This window comes from Perna viridis, chromosome 10, assembly GCF_037379345.1.
Source record: "Perna viridis isolate PV_CMFRI_1.1 ecotype Kerala chromosome 10, ASM3737934v1, whole genome shotgun sequence".
NCBI classification, from domain to species: Eukaryota; Metazoa; Mollusca; class Bivalvia; order Mytilida; family Mytilidae; genus Perna; species Perna viridis.
The window spans coordinates 17,686,138-17,706,027 of record NC_142454.1 but is presented as its reverse complement, the minus strand read 5'-3'; the positions used below and the strand labels follow the sequence as shown (position 1 = coordinate 17,706,027).

General features: G+C 32.5%; 1 protein-coding gene across 4 annotated transcripts; it reads right to left on the bottom strand.

Moving 5' to 3' along the window:
• Window positions 1-415: 415 nt before the first annotated feature.
• Window positions 416-17,539, bottom strand: LOC148604782 (nucleoporin p58/p45-like). Of its 4 annotated transcripts, none has more exons than XM_088549460.1 (18): window positions 17,369-17,539; window positions 15,323-15,373; window positions 14,545-14,769; window positions 13,686-13,907; window positions 12,688-12,966; window positions 11,827-11,916; window positions 11,490-11,517; window positions 9,997-10,062; window positions 8,856-9,030; window positions 8,282-8,361; window positions 7,193-7,311; window positions 5,836-5,918; window positions 4,995-5,196; window positions 4,429-4,512; window positions 3,562-3,591; window positions 2,742-2,789; window positions 2,361-2,457; window positions 416-1,458 (listed from the first exon to the last, which is right to left on the bottom strand). In XM_088549460.1, exons 2-17 carry the CDS (start codon window positions 15,333-15,335, stop codon window positions 2,363-2,365), a joined length of 1,839 nt encoding a protein of 612 aa, XP_088405586.1. In that variant the 5' UTR covers window positions 15,336-15,373; window positions 17,369-17,539; the 3' UTR covers window positions 416-1,458; window positions 2,361-2,362. The 4 variants fall into 4 exon arrangements, with proteins under 4 accessions (XP_088405586.1, XP_088405585.1, XP_088405583.1 ...); XM_088549459.1 differs by having other exon boundaries at window positions 2,368-2,457; window positions 11,827-11,913; window positions 17,369-17,503; XM_088549457.1 differs by having other exon boundaries at window positions 2,368-2,457; window positions 17,369-17,502.
• Between the last annotated feature and the right edge of the window lie 2,351 nt (window positions 17,540-19,890).

Here is a 19,890-nt window from a genome sequence, read left to right as displayed (position 1 = left end):
AATTTTATGAAATTGCATGAGAGTACTTTAAAAGTTTTATCAGACAGAAGCCCAGCATTTCTATGTCCCTGCTTTGTATTGCAGCAAAGAACAAAAACTAACTGGTTTCAGCCAAATATAAACCTCCAACAGTTTGCCTTGATGGATTTAAATAAAATTTGCATAGAGGATGAGGCCATTTTTAAAATACAGTGGCAGATCCAGGGGGTTCTAAAGGTTGAAACCATCCTTTTGTTAGAAAATTTTTGTAAATTTCTGGCAAAATAAGAAAAAAATAGCCTAAGATGTCCTTTTTCAAAATCTTTAGATCAACCCCTGCAATAAAAGATTTTTATTCAGTAAAAGCAAGAATACATTGGGAATCACTGACCATCTGTCTTCATAGAAAATTGGAGAACAGATACACAAAAATACATAAAAAAGAAAACATCTTTTATTATATCAACAATTTAATTGAAACAAGATTGGTTTTAACATAACAGTAAATGACCAGAATGGAAATTTCACTGCATCAGATCTAAAAAAAACCAAGTACTTTTACACAAAATAAATTGCATTTGTTCTTTGATTAATCAACTGTTATCATGAATTTACACCTCAATTGAATGAGAAAAAGTTGTTGTGTTGGATTGGTCAAATTTCTTTCATATGTAGTTAGTTTAAAAGACAACTGTTCATGCAGATCACCATTGTACTTGCAAGGGTTTCCACCATATCTTACATTCAAGTTGATTACATCTCATTTTTTAACAATGACCTCATACAAGTTGAAAATAAATATTTTAGAGCATTTTAATTGTTAATATGATGTATTTAAAAAATATTGTTCCCACAACTTAGTTCTAGAAACACTGCATTGTATCTATGTTGCATTTACCAAATCATGGTTTTCATGTTACATGTATGATTAAGTCACAAAATCTTATAAATCTGATGATATGCCTTTTGATCAATATAGCCTGGTCAAAACAATTTCATAACTTAAAACCAGCAAAATCTGAATGATCCATGCTTACATGTGTATAAAAGCTACCTTTACAGTGAAGAAGTCACAAAGAAAGTTATTACTATTGTAGTTAATGTATCCCTTTCAATTAAAAAAAGAAATACTTAAAATTAGTAACCTGAATTGTTGTACAAGATGTTTTCCTGAGAAAAACCATCACACTGAACAAGATGAATTAACAATTACAATTTTGAGATACAACATAAAAAATTTGAACCATGATTTTTCCACATGAGTCTATCAAAGACACTTTGGTCAATGTAAAAATTATGATAATTAGCTATTTCATCTTTTCTTCTTGGATGTTGGAGGTTTGTTCAACTGAAATGTGTCACCAGTTGTTCCAAAAGCTGGTGTAGTACCTGGAGCAGGTGTTCCCCCGAACAGGGAACCAGTTTGTCCAAAAGTGCTTGTTGTTCCAAATCCTGATGCAGTTGTTGTTGTACCAAACCCTGAGAGAAAAAAATCTCTGAGTGACAGATTTATACAATATACAAGCAACATAAAATCTATCATCTTTCAATACAAATATACAATCTCTACCATAGCTTTAGTGTACTGAAAAAAATTTGAAGAAAACAGAGACTCACTAATAATATATTCTAGTCAAATTCAACACATCTTTATAATTTTGGAATATAAAACAACATAAAGGAATCATTAAAACATTAACAAAAATCTTGACTAATACAAGAAGAATTTTTGTGCAATAGCAGCAGTCCCAATTATTACATTATATCCTAATTTTTACATGGAGATACTCATTGAACATGGCATTTTTACTGGCTCTGCTAGATGTAACATTTCAATAAAATATTACTAATGTAAGATGGATGAGCTCTAAATTACTTCTATTAAATTATTAATTAGTACCCCACCACAATATCATATTTTATTTAAGATCTTCAGAAGGGATAAGGGCTCACATTCCATGTCAGCATTCTATACTCCCTGAGCTGTAGGAGAAGAGAATATAGAGCCAATACAGGGAATATTAGACCATTTCCCCTTGAATATCCCAAATAACAGTTATATTCTACTGGTATATCTTTAAATAAGTTTTTTATTTTAATTCTTGTTCTAAAAGATGTTGATCTTCAACATAGTTACGATTTGGTGCTTATTTTGAGTCGTATAAAATTTCTAATCTGCTTTTATATCCAAGAGTCTTCAACAGGGATATGGTCTAATATCCACTGCAAAGCTGACCAATCAAATAGCAAGATCACCTGGCATGTTTCACTCCAGTAAAATATTATAAAATGTATATAGGCAGGTTAATAGGTTTCGTGTTAGATCTATAAATCCCTATAAACCCTGTACTTATTTAATTGTTACATATGGGGGTGCTTACCACTAACCTAACGGTCTAACAGTAGCAGATGGGGTACCAAACCCTCCAAACCCTGCTGACTGGGTAGTTGTTGTAGCACCAAAACCACCTCCAAAACCTGAAAATTCAAATCAAAATTTAACAGTATCTCTGTTTATTGGCAACTTTATTGTTTTTTTTTTTTTTTAAATTACCTGATTTACATGATTTACTCTAGGTGATAGATTTTGACTATTTCCTTTGCAGGCAACATTTATATTTAATACCGAAAATAAGCTGATTTACATTACATAGTTATCTAGATTATACGAGTCTATCACCTACAATCTGGTTAATTTATGTTTTTTATATATGAGGTGTAAGTAGTGTAATTGAACATTATATGTCACGTCAAAATCTCACCTTTAAATCCAGCAGCCTGAGTAGTAGCTCCAAATCCACCACCAAATCCTGGTTGAAGGTACGAGTACATACATATTATACATTTGTGTGATTTCTTAGTTCATAAACCAGAAATTGAACATTTATTAAAATCATCTTTAATTATATTATTTGTATTTCCAAACAGGACCAAAATATAGGAAACAGGAAGAATATTAATCCATTTATTCAGGACATACCATATATTTGGTGAATACTGTGAATGCAGTTTAATTTATCATTACCAGTTTTCATGATTTCTCAGTATTTTAATTGTGGAGAATGAATTCATAGATTTCTTAAACCATTTAAGGTTTCAAAGAAGAGATCTAATTTTGTTGGTAAAAGAAAATAGAACAGATATGGTAAAATGTAACAAATGCACCAGCTTATAGCCTAAATACAAAATAGTAAATACTTTCAGAATTCAGAGATCATATAAAGGTCTTCAACAAGTGTAAACACAACTTTTAAGTAAACTCTGAAAGGTACTACCAACAGATGTCATTCAAATTTGGAGTTAAAAAAAAACCCACAAAAACCGATGAAAACTGAAACTTTGATACTCAGAGACAAATGATAACAATGTACAACTGTAATATCAGGAATTACTGTGATATTTTTATTTTTGCCATAATACCACTGACTTAAATTTGCAATGTTTGAAATTTGCATTGTGGAATTTTTAAAGTTACTGATGTGAATTTCACTCAAAAAAATAGTGGTACAATTCACAATATCTGCTAAAATGAAGTTACTTTCTGGGTTTACAGTATTTATTGCCAAAAAATATTTCTCATACCTGGCTGTGTTGTTGCTGTACCACCAAATCCTACAATAATAAAAATCTAGAATGTATACAGCATATTCCCATCTGTTACACTTGATTAGATGTACTCATACAAAGAATGGCAAGTTATTTTGGAAAAGTTAAGTAGCACTCCAGCTAAGAATCATGCAAAATGTGATACATGGTTGGAAAGCCTACATATTTTTATTTTTGATTTCTTGTTTAAAATTCTTTAGTAAACAGAAATTAACATTCGGTTTTTCATATAACCCGTGCTCATAGGAGATAAAAATTGTATAGAATGCACTGTGGAATTTCAATGTTGATTACCACCTAAGAGCAGGCAGATTCGATTGAATAATTACAAATTTCATAGTATAGAGCCATAAAACAACTTAATTACAAAAATAAAAATATGTAGCCTTTTTTGGGGTGTATCACATTTTTCATATTTTGCATGATTCTTACAAAGACAGCTACTTCAATACACAATAACACTGTAAAATCATGAAGGTGTTTAATTCCTGCTTGTACTTAACTAGAAATATTGAATAAATTTGGTTTGGTAATGATTTATAATTTTATAATATCTTGTAATCATTAATGGTTCATCTTTCAACCAATCAAAATTACACACTTGCAAGTTCTACTTACAAAATATGTCAGTAGCCACATTTATTTACACATACTAGTTAACCCTCCCACATAAAGGGGAACAACTCGCATAAAATCAAGGTAAGTTTGGTGGGAGGTTTTTGGCTAAAATTACAATATTTTCTGTGAAAAATGCTAAATAGTTGACACCAAAAATTTGTTTTTATGTTAAAATCTCTCACAGGAGAACATGACCTGTTGTATAGGTTAACAGGTATGATTTACCTGGCTGAGTTGCACCAAATAATCCAGTAGACCCAAAGCCTGTTGTTTGTCCAAGGTTGACAGAAAGACCAGCTACTGGTGGACCTATTAGTAAAATACAACTTCTATTAAGAATCAGAAAATATAGGATGCCACATGAAATATATTTATACCAAATTAATTAATGCTTATTTTGTGCTTGCACAAGACAGTGATTTTTTTTACCTTATCTAGTTCCTGGTTACTATGATTTTTAGATATACAAGCTGAATATTGAAATTGTTGGCATCACACTGTTTTTCATGAAAGTCAACCCTAACCCTCAGCACCGCAAAACTTGAAAAGATTAATTCTGTCTGAAAATTTGAGAGGAATTAGCATAGAGGTTACAAATGTTCTCAGACTTGAGTATTTTTCAAGTCTTGTGGCATTTGGGCCAGGTACACGTAGAAATGAATTATTCAACTTCGAGTCAGGCCATAAAAATGTGCAATACCATACCACAGATGAAAGAGGGACTCGGAACTAAAAATATAATTTTCTGTTGCTCTTTTTCACTAAAATATTAAAATCAAATCTATATTTACCTGCTGTGGGTTGTTGTGACCTTGTTAAAGCTGATGCCATGGCAACAGCTGCAGCATTTGACAGACCACCAAATGGTGTTGGACCAAGATGTGTGGCAGTGTCAGGTCTGGCATGGTGTGTAGATTTCTTTTCTGTCTCAAATATATTCTTTGTATCATGGAGGAAAATCTTTCTGTAGTTCAGGTAATGTTCTTTCTGTACCTACATAGGCAACATAAAAAATCTGCTTATTATTATATTCCACAAGGAGGAAATACTTCTTAAATAGATCTAGCCCAGAACATTTATCATAATTAAGACCACTGACAGAACTAGAATGCCTATACACTCTTATAATTGAATGTCAGGGTATTTGCATCCTATGGCAAATATTTCAAGCATTAAAGGGCAAAAACATTTAATCGATAGAAAAGAACTTACTTTGAACAAGCCAAGTGTTAAATGTACCAACACACAAAAGCAACAGCCAAAAGGAAGCTGTGTGACCCCACCCAGACATATCATTTTTACTTTTGAGCCAAAAAGCCACAGGAAGTTGTGTCACCCCAACCAGACATATCATTTTGACTTTTGAGCCAAAAAGTCACAAGAAGTTGTGTCACCCTACCCAGACATATTTTGACTTTTAAGCCAAGAGGTCACGACCCTGTCCTATATGTCTTCGTGCACTTGGCTAAGTACATTTTATATTACCAATGACTAACAATTCTAAAGTCTATGGTAATACTTAGCCGTATATTAATCCAATGTCCTTACACACTGGAAATGAGCACACCAACATGAGACAACTAAGACAGTACACCCACAAAAGAAAAATATCACAAATCTCTTAACTTTTACCTTGACAGATTCATGAACTTGATGGAGCTGGGCTGCTAAAGCTATAAATGTCTCATGTAACTTTCTCAGTAGCAATATCAAATCTAAAAAAAAAATTAATTACATCATTTGATGACAATATCTTTTTTCATTCGATCTCTCGACCCTTCAACCAAAATAAAAAACTACTGTATAAAAAAAGACAAGTGCTAATTTTATGAAAATTTGTAAAGATTTACAATTATATGGACTTTAGTAGTTTTGAAATAAACATGTAGAACAGATATAATTGGAAATGACATTCGTATATATTTTCAGGCATATGTTGGGATGCATATTTTTAACTTAATTTTACTGTCAAATCAGAGATTACTGTTATATTGTAATAATTACTCAGGTCTTGAAGAATAAAGCAATGGAAATGTAATAATTTATTTTGCCCATAATACAAGAAAATAAACTTCTTATAAGCGATATATACATGAAATATGTACTCAAAATATTTTCAAACACTAATACTAGACAAGTAAAATTTACTCACCATCCATTCAATATTCAGATGACCCAAAGGTCAGAAACTCATACAGATACATACATGAATAATTTGACCTTTAAACTCATAATTATTTGTTTTATGAATATAAAACTAACCAAAAGCAATTACTATTGCAATAAATATGGCATTATGGAATTGTTGATGCTGCCAATGCATATTTCTTCAACCAAAAGGATAAATTGGAATGTAATAATTTCAGAACAACGAAAATAGGGCATCTAATGGGACATTAAATGATAATTGCCACATTGTAATAGTTTTGTGTTTTTTTTTAAGTAGTACTCCAGCTAAGGATCATGCAAAATGTGATTCATGGGTAAAAAGCCTATATATTTTTACTTTTGATATTTTGTTTGAAATGTCATGGTAAACAGGAATTAACATGTAGTTTTTCATATAACCCGTGCTCTTAGGAGATAAAAATTATATAGAATGTGCTGTAGATTTCAAAATTAAGGGAGATAACTCTGTAAATGGCACTCAAATACAATAGAATCTACTGGATTTTCAATGTGGATTATCTCCTAAGAGCAGGCAGATTTGAATGAATAATTACACATTTCATAGTATAGACCCATAAAACAACCTAATTACAAAAATAAAAATATGTAGCCTTTTTGGGGGTGTATCACATTTTTCAGATTTTGCATGACTCTTACAAAGACAGCTACTTAAATAGTATCCCATCAAGCAATAAATCAAACTTGATCTGTATTTTATGATACACCAGAACCAGACAGACTGACATACAACTTTTTCACAGTGAAGGAGGGTGGGGGGTACAAAAACTAAATGATTAAATAGTCAGATAAAAATATTTACCATCAGGAGTGAGTTTATTGGGTTGATGTGTTGATGCAAGATGTTCTTCTAAAGTCTCTATCTGCTGTCTGTACATTAACATCTGATTCTCAAAATCTTCTACTAGTCTTTGGAAATATCTACAACAAATTGTTACATAAAAATAAGGCATTATTGGAACATTAAATGATACCCCAAGAGATTATTTAACAAGGTCAACAAACAAAGCCGAAATTGGCAAAATTGGAAGTAAATATACGATAAAAAAAGAATTGTAACAGTAAAATCCGGATATGAAATAACGGAAATCCAGTAAAAAACAGAAGAAATTCATGTCTGTACCCCACCTAATGGTGAAAAAAGGGGTGGTAAAATGTTTGGAAACTACATATTTGATTTTGCTAAAAATTTAATTTCACCTGTATTTTATGGTACTTTACAACTGTACAAAATTCATTAATCCGTTCTCAGGTTATCATCTGGAAAGTGTCGTAGACAGACAGACAGACACACAACTTTTTAGATGGTATCAATAATACGTTGCAACTTTGCGCGGCATTATGTATTAACTATTGTTTTTATTTTTTTTTGTCAATTATATATAATTGTGATTTACATCTTGTGATATTTAAAGGAAAGTCGAACTTCACTAAACATCCATGTTTTGATTATTGTTAATACAATTCATTCAAACAAAAAACCCTCCATCCACTTCCAGATTTACAGTACATGTAATTTAAAAGTACATAGTATAAATGAGATATTTAAACCATGATTGTAACTAACCTATAACAAAACTTACAAATTTAATTTTCCTTACACTAAATTTGTTTACCTGGAACCCAACTTATTTTTCGTAAGTGATTTATTTTTAAGAATAATTTGTGAAACTAAATTGCTGAGAACAAGTTCCTTCAATATAGAATACATGTTAAACAGATTTTAGTTGTAAAAATGACTTATAGCCAATTTGAAATGAAATCTTGAAGCAGAACAAAAATATATTACACTAAATGGAAATTTTACAGCCTTGGCAGGTCACACAGCTTAGTACAGGTGGACAATTCATGCATGGCTGATTAAAATTAAGCATGCATGTTTAATACATACTCTGTAGGAGCAGTATTGTCATACTGTAATCCTGAAGGAGTATCTTTGGTTCTCATGGTCATTTCAGCATTCTTTAGCTCCTGAAAAGAAACATATAGAATTTGTTAGTTGGTGTGGATTCAATGTAGGTTACTTGAGTCATTGATTTATAGAATCTCCAGGACAAGTAATCAAATTTGGATTAAAACAAGTAAACTATAATTCCAATTAACATTTTAGATGCATTGGTAGATATAATACATTCAAACCATAACACTGTTCTAGTGTTTTTTAGGAATGCTAATGCTACTAGGTGTTTAGTACTTCTCTGTTAAAGAATCAGGCAAAATATGTTAAGATATTGATAGGTCAAATTCAGTTGAAAATGGATGAAAAATTTTTCCACACTTTTACCCTATATAAGCAGATACATCATAGATGATTCAGGATAAATTTAAATTTTCTAGATGTATTGAATATAATGGTATGAGGTAATAAAAATCAAAGTTAGAAAGATGTTGTGCCACCTACTGCCTGATTCTTTACACAGAGAGGTACTTATTTGCATTGAAGTGAATTTAATCAGTATACAAACTTGTGTCATTTCATGCTTCAGTTTGTCAACAACTACAGCATTTCTCTGCAGACCATTAGAAACAACAGACAACAACTGTTTAAGGGCCATAACATCTTCTTGAACTTTGTATAATGGCTTTGTTGAGGATCGTGATAGGTCATCTTGAACTGCCTTCTCAGATTTCACATACTTTCTACAATCAAATTATATAAGTTCAACAAATAAATTTATTAACTATACTCGGCGTCACATAAATAAGATACTGTTAAAATTTGAACAAAAATATTTTCTACGACTTTACTGACACCTACCGTCATTTAAATTGTTTTAAATGACTTGCTTATTCGTTTAGCCAAACGGCTTCTCCCTAAACATTGAATCATTAAATTCTGGTGAGATTTTAATTCTCGGTCCCAATATTTACATTGTCAAAAGTCGGCCATGTTTACAGTGATTGGGTTGCTAGATGTTGTTTACGTTTAAATGGTTTGTCCAAAAATCAAAGAACCCAGAATGCATTTCAGCACTAATTCGGATATCTCGGATTTATTCTGCACGAACATCATACAACACCGAGAAGTTGATCAAGCAGACAATTGTCACCGGAGTTTGATGGGAACTTAAGAACTTCCTTTGTAAACAAAGCGTCCTGTAGAAACCAACATGGCAGATATTAGTATAGGATTTTCCCGTAAGGATTTGTTACGCACGAATTCAGCCAATAAACGACTCGTTGGAACTATCACGTCATGCATATATGCGAACTATCTTCAGATTAAATAAAAGAGAGACAACTCTAGCGGTAAGTCCCGACAGTTTAAAAAATAGAGCTTCAAATTGAAAATGTGCAGTATGTGACGTCGAGTATAACTATTTATCAACTAACTTAACCAGAAGAAAAAACGGAGTAATGACCGCAAGAATTTTTTTAAAATCTGAAATAGTTTACTCTGCAGTGTGAAAGCACTTAATATTTGTTGAAACTGTATTAAAGGGATAAGGCTAGTCAATACCTACATACTTAGTAATGTGTTATAACTAATATAACAATAATATGGTCTCTTTTAAAAATCATGATACAAATCAAGATTGTCAGCCATGAACCTTGAAATGTACAGGATCGTGACATAGTGGAATCATAACATCCCTAGTAACTTACTGAAATTCCACAACAGTTCCTGTTATTTCTGGTGGTAGCTGTGATTCTTTCAAAGTTTTACCATCTCTGTAAAAATACAAATCATAATCATACACACCACTGAAACTGATAATCATAGTTAAATTCAAACAGAATTAAATGCTGCCACAACTTTTTTATTTAAATTCAACACTTTGCATAAGACTTTTCACGTCTTGTCACTTTTAGTTACATATGCAAGCAATTTCTTATTAATTACTTCATCTTCTAAAAAGATAACTTCAATGCCAACTCAAATTATTGTGCATTAAAAGATAAAGACACAGAAACACATACATGTACATAAAAGAAATTTCTTTTTATGTTTTACTATGTTTTTATAATATCAAAGATAAAACTACTGCCCGAGCACTATGTTCTGTATTTAGTAATGGCGGCCATGTTTTTTGACGGATCGAAAATCCCCACAAAGACTCTATGTAGGATACCCCAACAAACATTCACACCAAGTTTGGTTCCACTTGATCAAGTAGTGTCAGAGGAGAAGATTTTTGAAAGAAATAACATTAAAAATAGCAAAAAAATGTTGAAAAAGGGCAAGAACTCTGACATGGCTTAACAGATTAAAATGAAAATTTGACCACAGATACATCTCATCATGCTGAACACTTTCACCTGTACCAGAATGTGGCTAAACCCAACGGTTTTGGAGATCTATGCAAAAAACTACTGTCTGACCCCTAAGTTCCATCTATAGTAACGGTAATGTTTTTTGACAGATCTAAAATCCCCCACAACAGTTCTATGCAGAACACCAAAGTAACATTCATACAAAGTTTGGTTCTATTTGGATGAGTAGTTTCAGAGAAGATTTTTGAAAGTAATAATATTAAAAATAGCCAAAAAATGCCAAAAAAGGGCAATAACTCAAACATGGCTTCACAAATTTACATGAAAATTTTACCACAGATAGATCTCATCACACTTTTACCTTGTCAGAATTTGGCTAAACCTAACAGTTATTGAGATATATGCAAACAACTTCTGTCTGACCCCTATGTTCTATTTTTAGTAACAGCTGCCACGTTTTTTTTGACGTACCAAAAATCCCCAAATCAGTTCTATATAGGATACCCCAAGGATATTCATACTAAGTTTGGTTCTTATTGGTCCGGTAGTTTCAGAGGAGAAGGGTTTAGAAAAATTGTTAACGACAAAGATGGACGATGACGGACCCCAAGTGATGGTAATAGCTCACATGGCCTATGGCCAGCTGAGCTAAAAATTATCAGAGACCATATATAATAAACATTTTTGAGTGAAGAATATACAAAAATACTGCACTTTGTAAGGGAAGCTGTGAAAGACGTGATTTCTTATAAGACTAAAATCAGACTCAATGCTTCCAAGCTATAACTTAATTCATATTAAATACTGTTAGTGAGGACTTTGTCCTCAATAATGAATCTATGGGTTTTAAAAGCATCTACACGTCTATCTGCTAGATCACTTACCCAGGTTTTGTATCAGTGGATGTTCCTCCTGCAATAAAATCATGCATTAGCTACTTACATACATGAATTAACTAAAGCAACAAAAAAAACTGGAAATTGATGAAATCAGAAGTAAATATACAGTAAAGAAAGATGTCAGCAAGAAATACTAGGACAAGAAATAACTATGGTATATTTTTTTATTTAAATTTTTGCACCAAGTGCTTGGTACTGATTAAAACCTCAAGAGATTGATTCTATTAAAGAAAATTACTAAAATTAAAAGAACATGAAGCTTTGACAAAAATCCAAGCATTAAAATCTTAATTTACATTTAATTTTTTTTCTAACAATTTACCTGAAGTTACAGTAGAAGTTTTAGGATCTACACCACCAAGCCCTGTCACTTGTGGTTTTGTTGTTGTCTGTCCAAAAATGCTTCCTCCTGCTGAAAATGAAGATTATTTAGGGGTATTAAAATAATTCAGCATAACTTAGTCAAAACTTATAAACAACCCTTTTAATTTAATTTCTAATCAGTTAAAGTCAAAATTAGGATTTATTTCTACATCAAAGCCAAATTTAGTTAAGAATTATTTGAATTGCAACAATTTTTGTGTACACTGTTTTTGTACATCAAAAAATTTTTACTGTAATGACTAAGCGCACCACTGTGTCTCAACCAAAAACAAAGAAATCTGTCTGAACAGAACCGTAATAGAAGATTGTAAACTTATCTATTACAGACATCATCTGAAGTCACTTCAAGTAAGTTTAAGAGTAATCAAGGTAACCTAGGTAATCTAGCGGGAATCAAAAGAATGTAATCCAGGGACAAGACCAGATATGGAAAACAGACACACACAACAAAGAACATAAAATAACCAAAATAATTCATACAAAGAAACAAAAGTAAATGAACAACTCAAACACCACTAAAAACTGGAGCATGGACCAGGTGCACTGATAGGGTGCATTTTGATAATTATGTAAACCAAACAACAGACTAAGTGAATCAAAACTTTCCCTCCAACAGGGCTTTGGTTGTGACAGATTTCACTGCATTATAAATTACCAGTTGTAGTTAGTCCGATATTCAAACCAGCTGCCCCATATAAATTACCTGTTGTAGTTTGTCCGATATTCTAACCAGCTGCACCATATAAATTACCTGTTGTAGTTTGTCAGATATTCAAACCAGCTGCACCATATAAATTACCTGTTGTAGTTTGTCCGATATTCAAACCAGCTGCACCAATGGTAAGTCCACTTTGCAATGGTGGTTTAGCTCCAAGGCTGAAGCCAGAGGATGATGCTGCAGTTGTGCCACCTAGTCCTGCAGTAGCTTGAGTGGCAGGTGTAGCAAAGCCAAACCCAGCAGGTGTGGTGGCTGCAGCAGTGGTCTTTGCCAACCCTCCAAACCCAAATCCAGTTGATGGTTGAGTTGAGGCTGTTGTAGGGGCTGCACCAAGTTGTGTCACTCCTCCAAATGAGACTCCTAGAATGAAAAGAATACAAATCTTTATTAAAAAAACTTTGAATTAATCACATGTATTGCTATTGCTAAGTTTCTTTCTCACTACTGGAAAATAAGCCAATGTCTTTTCATCCATGTTATAAATAAAAGGCAAAATCATGTTACTGATTTTTGGAGACACAAGACCCCAAACCTCACTACCCCAAATTAATTCACAAGATTAAATAAGCACATCTTTTTTTACATTGAGTTTACCTTAACTTTCATTGTAGCACCCTTGATTTTTTTCTTGAAATACTTCATCTCCTTATCACAAAAAATACTCCATAGACTTACATACACGTATGTCTGAATTGAACACAATTTTACCACTACCTAATTTGTCCATAAAAGAGAGATGCAGCACCATCTTCTCTTTCTCTTTGACAAAAAATAGAAAAACAAAACAGGTCATAAACACTTAATTATATCAAAACTTTGTACATTGTTTTACCTGCACTGAAATAATATCAAAAGACAAGAAATTAAATGACCATTTATTTATCATAACAGAGCAAGTAAATGTGAATGCTATCTAATTCTGATGGCTAAATGCCATCTTTTTTTCTGCAATTGGACTCCACTGCCTACAGTGTTCTAGCTTAAACTTTCAATGACATTTTCCTATAGTACACCATCAGAAGTTGAAACTTTTATTATCAGATGAGAATATAAACTTAATACCACTAGCCCTATCTTACCAGCAGCTGTAGTTTTAGGGGCAGCTAGACCACCTAATCCAAGAGAGCTTGTGGGCTGAGCAAGTAATCCAGACAGAGTGCTAGATGAAGCTGGGGCTGTGGTAGATGATGGTACACCACCAAAAGAGAATCCAGTTCCTGTATTTGTTGTTTGTGTTCCCCCACCAAGATTAAGTCCAGGAGCAGAGGTGGTGGCAGGTGTACCACCTAAGTTGAAGCCACCTAAATATCAAGTTAAGAAATAGATGTATGCAAAAGTACAATTGATAAAGAAACAATGTACCAATATTAGTATGCATTATAAATTGATCACATTACATGTACTGTAAGTACATTAAAAATTTTCATTAAAACTTAACTACTGCAGGATTTTTTTTGCCATATGCTCTAACATTGAAGTGCTAATTTATAGTGAAAGTTTTATATATGCATCACAAACAAATTACAGAGGAAGCTTACCCTAATCGGGAACCTTGTCAATGCTCCCAGTATCTAATTGAGTCCAGGTTGCCCATTTAGTTTCGTTTCTTTGTACATATTATGTTGATTATTTCATGTTTTGTTATCTGTGTCTATTATCCCTGTCTAATCTTTATCCTTGGAATATTTTATTTTGATTACCACTCAAATCTTGATTCCTTTGATTACTCTTTTATAGTGTCACAGAAATAAGTTGAGTTAACTTGGAGAATACAAAGAAAAGACTGTTGTATCCAGATAGCAATAATCTACTGTAACAAAAAAAAGCACAAAAAAATGACACATGTTAACTGATATTGACTGGAATAAATTATTTTTATTACTGGGTAATTCACATGTTCAAACAAACTTTGGGTTTTCATAGAAAAAAATAACAAACCAGCTGCAGGAGTTGCTCCAAGATTAAATCCACCAGCTTGGGTTGTAGCTTGGGTACTAGTTGTTCCACCAAAGTTAAATCCACCTGCAGCTTGTGTTGAAGCTACCGGCTGCCCTGCTGTAGGAGTAGCGCCAAAGGAGAAACCACCTGCAGGAGCTGTAGCTGCCTTTCCAAGTGAAAATGGTGTAGATGTGGCTGAAGGTGTGCCACCAAAATTAAAACCACCTGAAATACATGCACAGGAATGTAGTTAAGGGGAACTTATTCTGGATGAAAGCTTTTAGGCTTATTTTTACTTGGTCTGGCAAAGCATTTGAAACTTTTTTGGATTCTGCTTGAGAAGGGAATTTCTAACTGCGTCAATTTAGTCAGATTTCAACTCTATTGAAATTTATTACATGAAAAGTTTACTTCAAATACATGTAATTACGTCCTGAAATTTTAGCAATCATGGATTCTCAACACTCATAAATTCATTCATTATAAACTGTTTTCCTTCTTACCTCTAAATGTAGGAAGGTAGGTATTTTTTAATCCAAAAAGGACATTTTTTGGAAAGTAATGTGCCAAAAATAGAACTTTTTTCTGGTAAGTGAAGAAATAGAAATTAAGTGGGTAGAATTTTTGCGAGTCATTTGACAAACAGCAACCAAGAATATTTTAAGGATGACCTAAAATGCAAAGAAATTACTTGCATTTTTTTTTAAAATCATCAATGAATGCACCAATTCAGTCACTTACTACATGTACATGTATTAATTAATATTTCTGTTCTTACCTGGATTTGCCATCAGTTACTGCAGAATCATCAGAATTACATGTATGAACCCTAAAAAAAGTAAATATTAAGTTACATTTAAGTAAATAGTAAGGTACATGTACATGTATGTACATAAGTAGTAAAACAAATTTTAAAAGTAGTTAAACATAAGGCCAAAAAAAAAATATGTCTGTTTCGGGTTTCCAGACCAACACTCATTTTTTCTCCCGACCCTAATACATTTTTTCTCCAAAATTGAAAAAATCGGTATTTTCCGCCAATTTCCAGTATAATACAGATCATTTCCGGTAAAACCGAAAATACGTTAAAAACCAGGTCACAATAGTGGTTGAATAGGAGACTTATTTATATCACGTAAATTCAAGCATAAATACAGTGTACTTATATTTTGTTCAAAATTCCTACAAAAAATAAGTGTATTGTAATAAAAGACATGATTAATAGGTGTGTATGTTAAAAATTAAACTTTCTACTTAAAACCATACACTTTCATGACTTAAAACATGATGCTATTTTACAAATATAGGCTCAACTTTAGTTGAGAAAAAATAAAATGAAAAAAAAAAAAAATGAAAATGCCGACCGACCTACCCTATTCTTGGGAGGAATGTAACCCTAAACGACATACTTTTTTTGGGACTAATAACGGATAACACACTTGATAATGATTAATGGCAGTTTTAGATGTCTTTCTCTCTAAGCTATTTAAATGACATATGCAGTGAGGACGTGATTGTTTGAAGGACAATGGTAGACAGAATGTTTATACACTAATAAAACCACGCAGACAGTAATTTATAAGGGTTGACAATTTTTTTATGTCCGATATTGGAAAATTGTCGTCGGTCATTTGCAAAATTCGCAAATACTTAACTCCTTGGTATTAACAATCATTGTCTAATAGGGTATGTAAGTCTCATTCTAGTTTCATTTTCCGACGTACACTTATGACTTTTTGTTAAATTGACGCCTGACCTTGATGACGTAGGATACATAAATGCAGCACCTTCGTTACAAAAAATTCAGAAAATGTGATTTGAACTGGAACAAGCCTATGAGATATATAGTTGGATAATCCCACTCAAATAGTCCAAATTTTAAGCTTTTGATAAAAAATTCAGAAGCAAATATTGATGGACATGTTTTGTTTCTATAAACGTACATGTAGGCTAGATATTGTTCTAATAATTTTTTTTAAAAATTATAATATTTGTAAATACTAACCTACTAAAGGAATGGATGATAGACAAGGGTCTTCAGCCACCATTTTTGTTTTTTGTTTAACTGAGTTCTGGTGCAAAGGTGAAATTATCAGTCATGTGTACATGTATTGTACATTTAACTATCATCTGACTTCGGGGAGGAATGCACCCTACATAGCAGACCATTAATCAGTTCTGCTTATTTTATTGTCGGTTGAAGAATAATGTTAAAATATTAATACAATTTTTAATGCATACAAGGCTTTCAAGGGAGTACAGTAAACCACAATGGCAATCTTACAAATGTATAAAAGGAATATCATACCATAAATGGAATGATGGGCTGATTTGAATATGTCAGTAAAAACCCCTTGACCTGACCTTAAATGGCTTAATATCATATGATCCACCAGCAGGCCCTTGTTACAATTACAAAAAAGTCAGAATTTCTGATTGCATTGGAATAAGGTTAGACGACTATACACCTCAAAAGGAGAAGGAAGTATAAAGGTGCATTATTAAAATTTAAAAAGTCAGTTATTTGAAAACAAATTTCTCGGTCTCTCATACTAGCCAAAATCATATTTGAAGAAATTGTTTCTGCCCAAAATTGGGCAAAAAGGAGTTTGCAAGTTCGTGTTTAAATTTCTATCGTTGTTGTTGTTACGTATATTCCTCCACTTCCTGGGGAACTGTAGTCCGGTGCTTATATCCTATGGATCTGCATAAAGTTTGGGTTCAGTATTTTGCAGCGCACTTTCCCTCTAAAATTCAAAATTACACAATCAGTATGTAAACCTAAATGCTTGAACACTAAATATCAAAGATCTAATGTCCCTACCTATAAATTACCCACGCAGTTGAATTCTTGATTTTCTTGTATTGCTTTTCCTTTTTGAATTTTGGCAGCAAAATATGAAATGACCATGCACAGAAATATCAGTAGACTGGAACTATCAGAAGAGAAACGTGTAGAGAGACAACCGAAGCAAACTTGAAAACATTTCGGAACCCAGAAAATTCTATTCAAAAAGTCAGCATCGGTTTTACCGGAACCCCGAATCTGAAAAGTAATAAATAACACTGCATGCACAACTGAAGTCAAAATATAACGTGTTCACAATAGGAGAGTTCGTGATGTCATCCCTTACCTGTGATTTGGTTTTGGTTGGCAAAAAATCCATTGAGTGGCATGGGGCATCAACTTTAAATCATCATAACTTTTACGTTTTTTTAAGATAATAGAAAAATTCTTTAGGTTCGCTAAACTGCCAATAAAACTCTTTTTTTTTTTAAGAAATATTCAGTAATTAGACTATATGAGCATAAAATTTTAAAGACAATTTTATATGAAAATAGAGGTTTACATACAAATATCGTTTCTAATTTATTTTTCAAGTAAAACAGTTATAAATTCACATATAAAATATGAATTCTTTTATGTATATGAAACATTTTACAGAACCAAAATTGGATGTAAAATAACAAAGCTATAAAGTTTTGAAAATTGGGATTCTAATCATGAAATTGTTAATTGTTTATTTAGTTATTTATTTGCCAACCAAGTAGTGAATATGACACCACTAATGAGATTGGCGAACTCTCCTATAGGGTATGTAAGTCTTGTCATGTGACCCCGAGATGGAGATTTGTCATTTAGAGAGCTTTGAGTTCAGTGTTAAGGGCAAAAATCTTTCTGTGTAAAAAATCCCGACAAAAAATATTTCTACATAATAAATGTAGTAAAAAAAAACACACAAACTAGAAGATTTTGCATTGTTATACAGAGTTTCGAGTACCCGGAAGTAAACAATAAAATACAAATCGATCTTCGATTTCCAATACGTTCTACATCGGAAAATGAAACTAGGTTACAGACCACCAATTCAACCAATGAGCATTTGGAACGTACGCAAAAATAGTCCTACGCAGAAATTACCCCTGTTCCTCATAGTGCTGTGAAAAAAGTTCTCATCTTATTTAAAAAATTTAAACAGTTTCTGAAAGGAAAAACATTTCTGTACATTTTATAGGTGCATTTTGCTTCTTGTGATGTGAAGCCTAATCTCCATAATGATTTTTAAATGTACCCCTATCTTGTGAAAACACTGGGATTTCCCATGCTATTTATAGACCCTTCACTTCCGGTGACCAGTACTGCACTGCAAGTCTGCTAACCCCAGATGCCATTCTGAGGATTGTGAGCTGACATATGTAGAATCATGCTGATATATAGTCATCTGCAGGTTAAAGTTAAGGTAAAGTCCAGAGAAGCCATTGAATATTGTGAAATTAGCATAGAAGCCTATGGGAAGTGGAATTAGTGGTTTTTAGCCACTAGAACGAGACTTACATACCCTAATAGACGACGATTGTTAATACCAAGGAGTTAAGTATTTGCAAATTTTGCAAATGACCGACGACAATTTTCCAATATCGGACATAAAAAAACTTGTCAACCCTTATAAATTACAGTCTGCGTGGTTTTATTAGTGTATAAATATCCTGTCTACCAGTCTCCTAATTGTTTATTGGAAATTAATTGACAGGCGTGTGTCAATTTTAGCCGATGTGCATCCACCTGTGACTGTGATTTACCTGTAACTGATTAGTTGATTGCATAATTGAATTAACGTGTAAGAATCATGCAGTGGGTGATTCATCGATGTCGGATATTTTATCCAAATTGACTTTAAATCATTTGAATATATTGGAAAAACAATAAATAAAATGAAAAATATTTTCACCGTTACCATACCGACCACTCCTTAGCAACCACCAATTTAGGGCCTAATTATCACAAAAACATCACAATTTAAATGTAATTTTATTTATCTAAGGGTGGACATTTGTCAAACAACATAATTATATTAATGAAGTGTGACTTAAGGAAAACAATTTACAAAAAAGTACAAAGCTATCTGATTGATTTAGATCTGGTTACCATAGCAACCAAAATTCTTAATTTTTGACATTTTGAAATATATGAAAATAGGCTATGTTCAGACCCGTTTTGCTAGCACTAGGAAGAAGATATTATCTAAATGTATGCATTGTGCATTGATGTCTTGGCCATAATGTTTTTTTTTGTCTTTTTACCCAGATATCTGATATTTAGTATGTAAATAAACCAAATTAAGGTAGGGTGTAATGTTCTAGATAGGATGACCTTTAACCTTGAACTCTGACTCCAAGGTCAAATGACATACAAAAGTTTGGCCAAATACCATACAATATTTTGTCGGGGCCATGTTTTGTCTTTTGTCCTAGACTTTTGATATTAAGTATGTTGGTATGTCCTCTCAGGGCAGAATGTTGCATACAAGAGAAGGTGACCTTTGACCTTGACCTTTAACCTCAAGG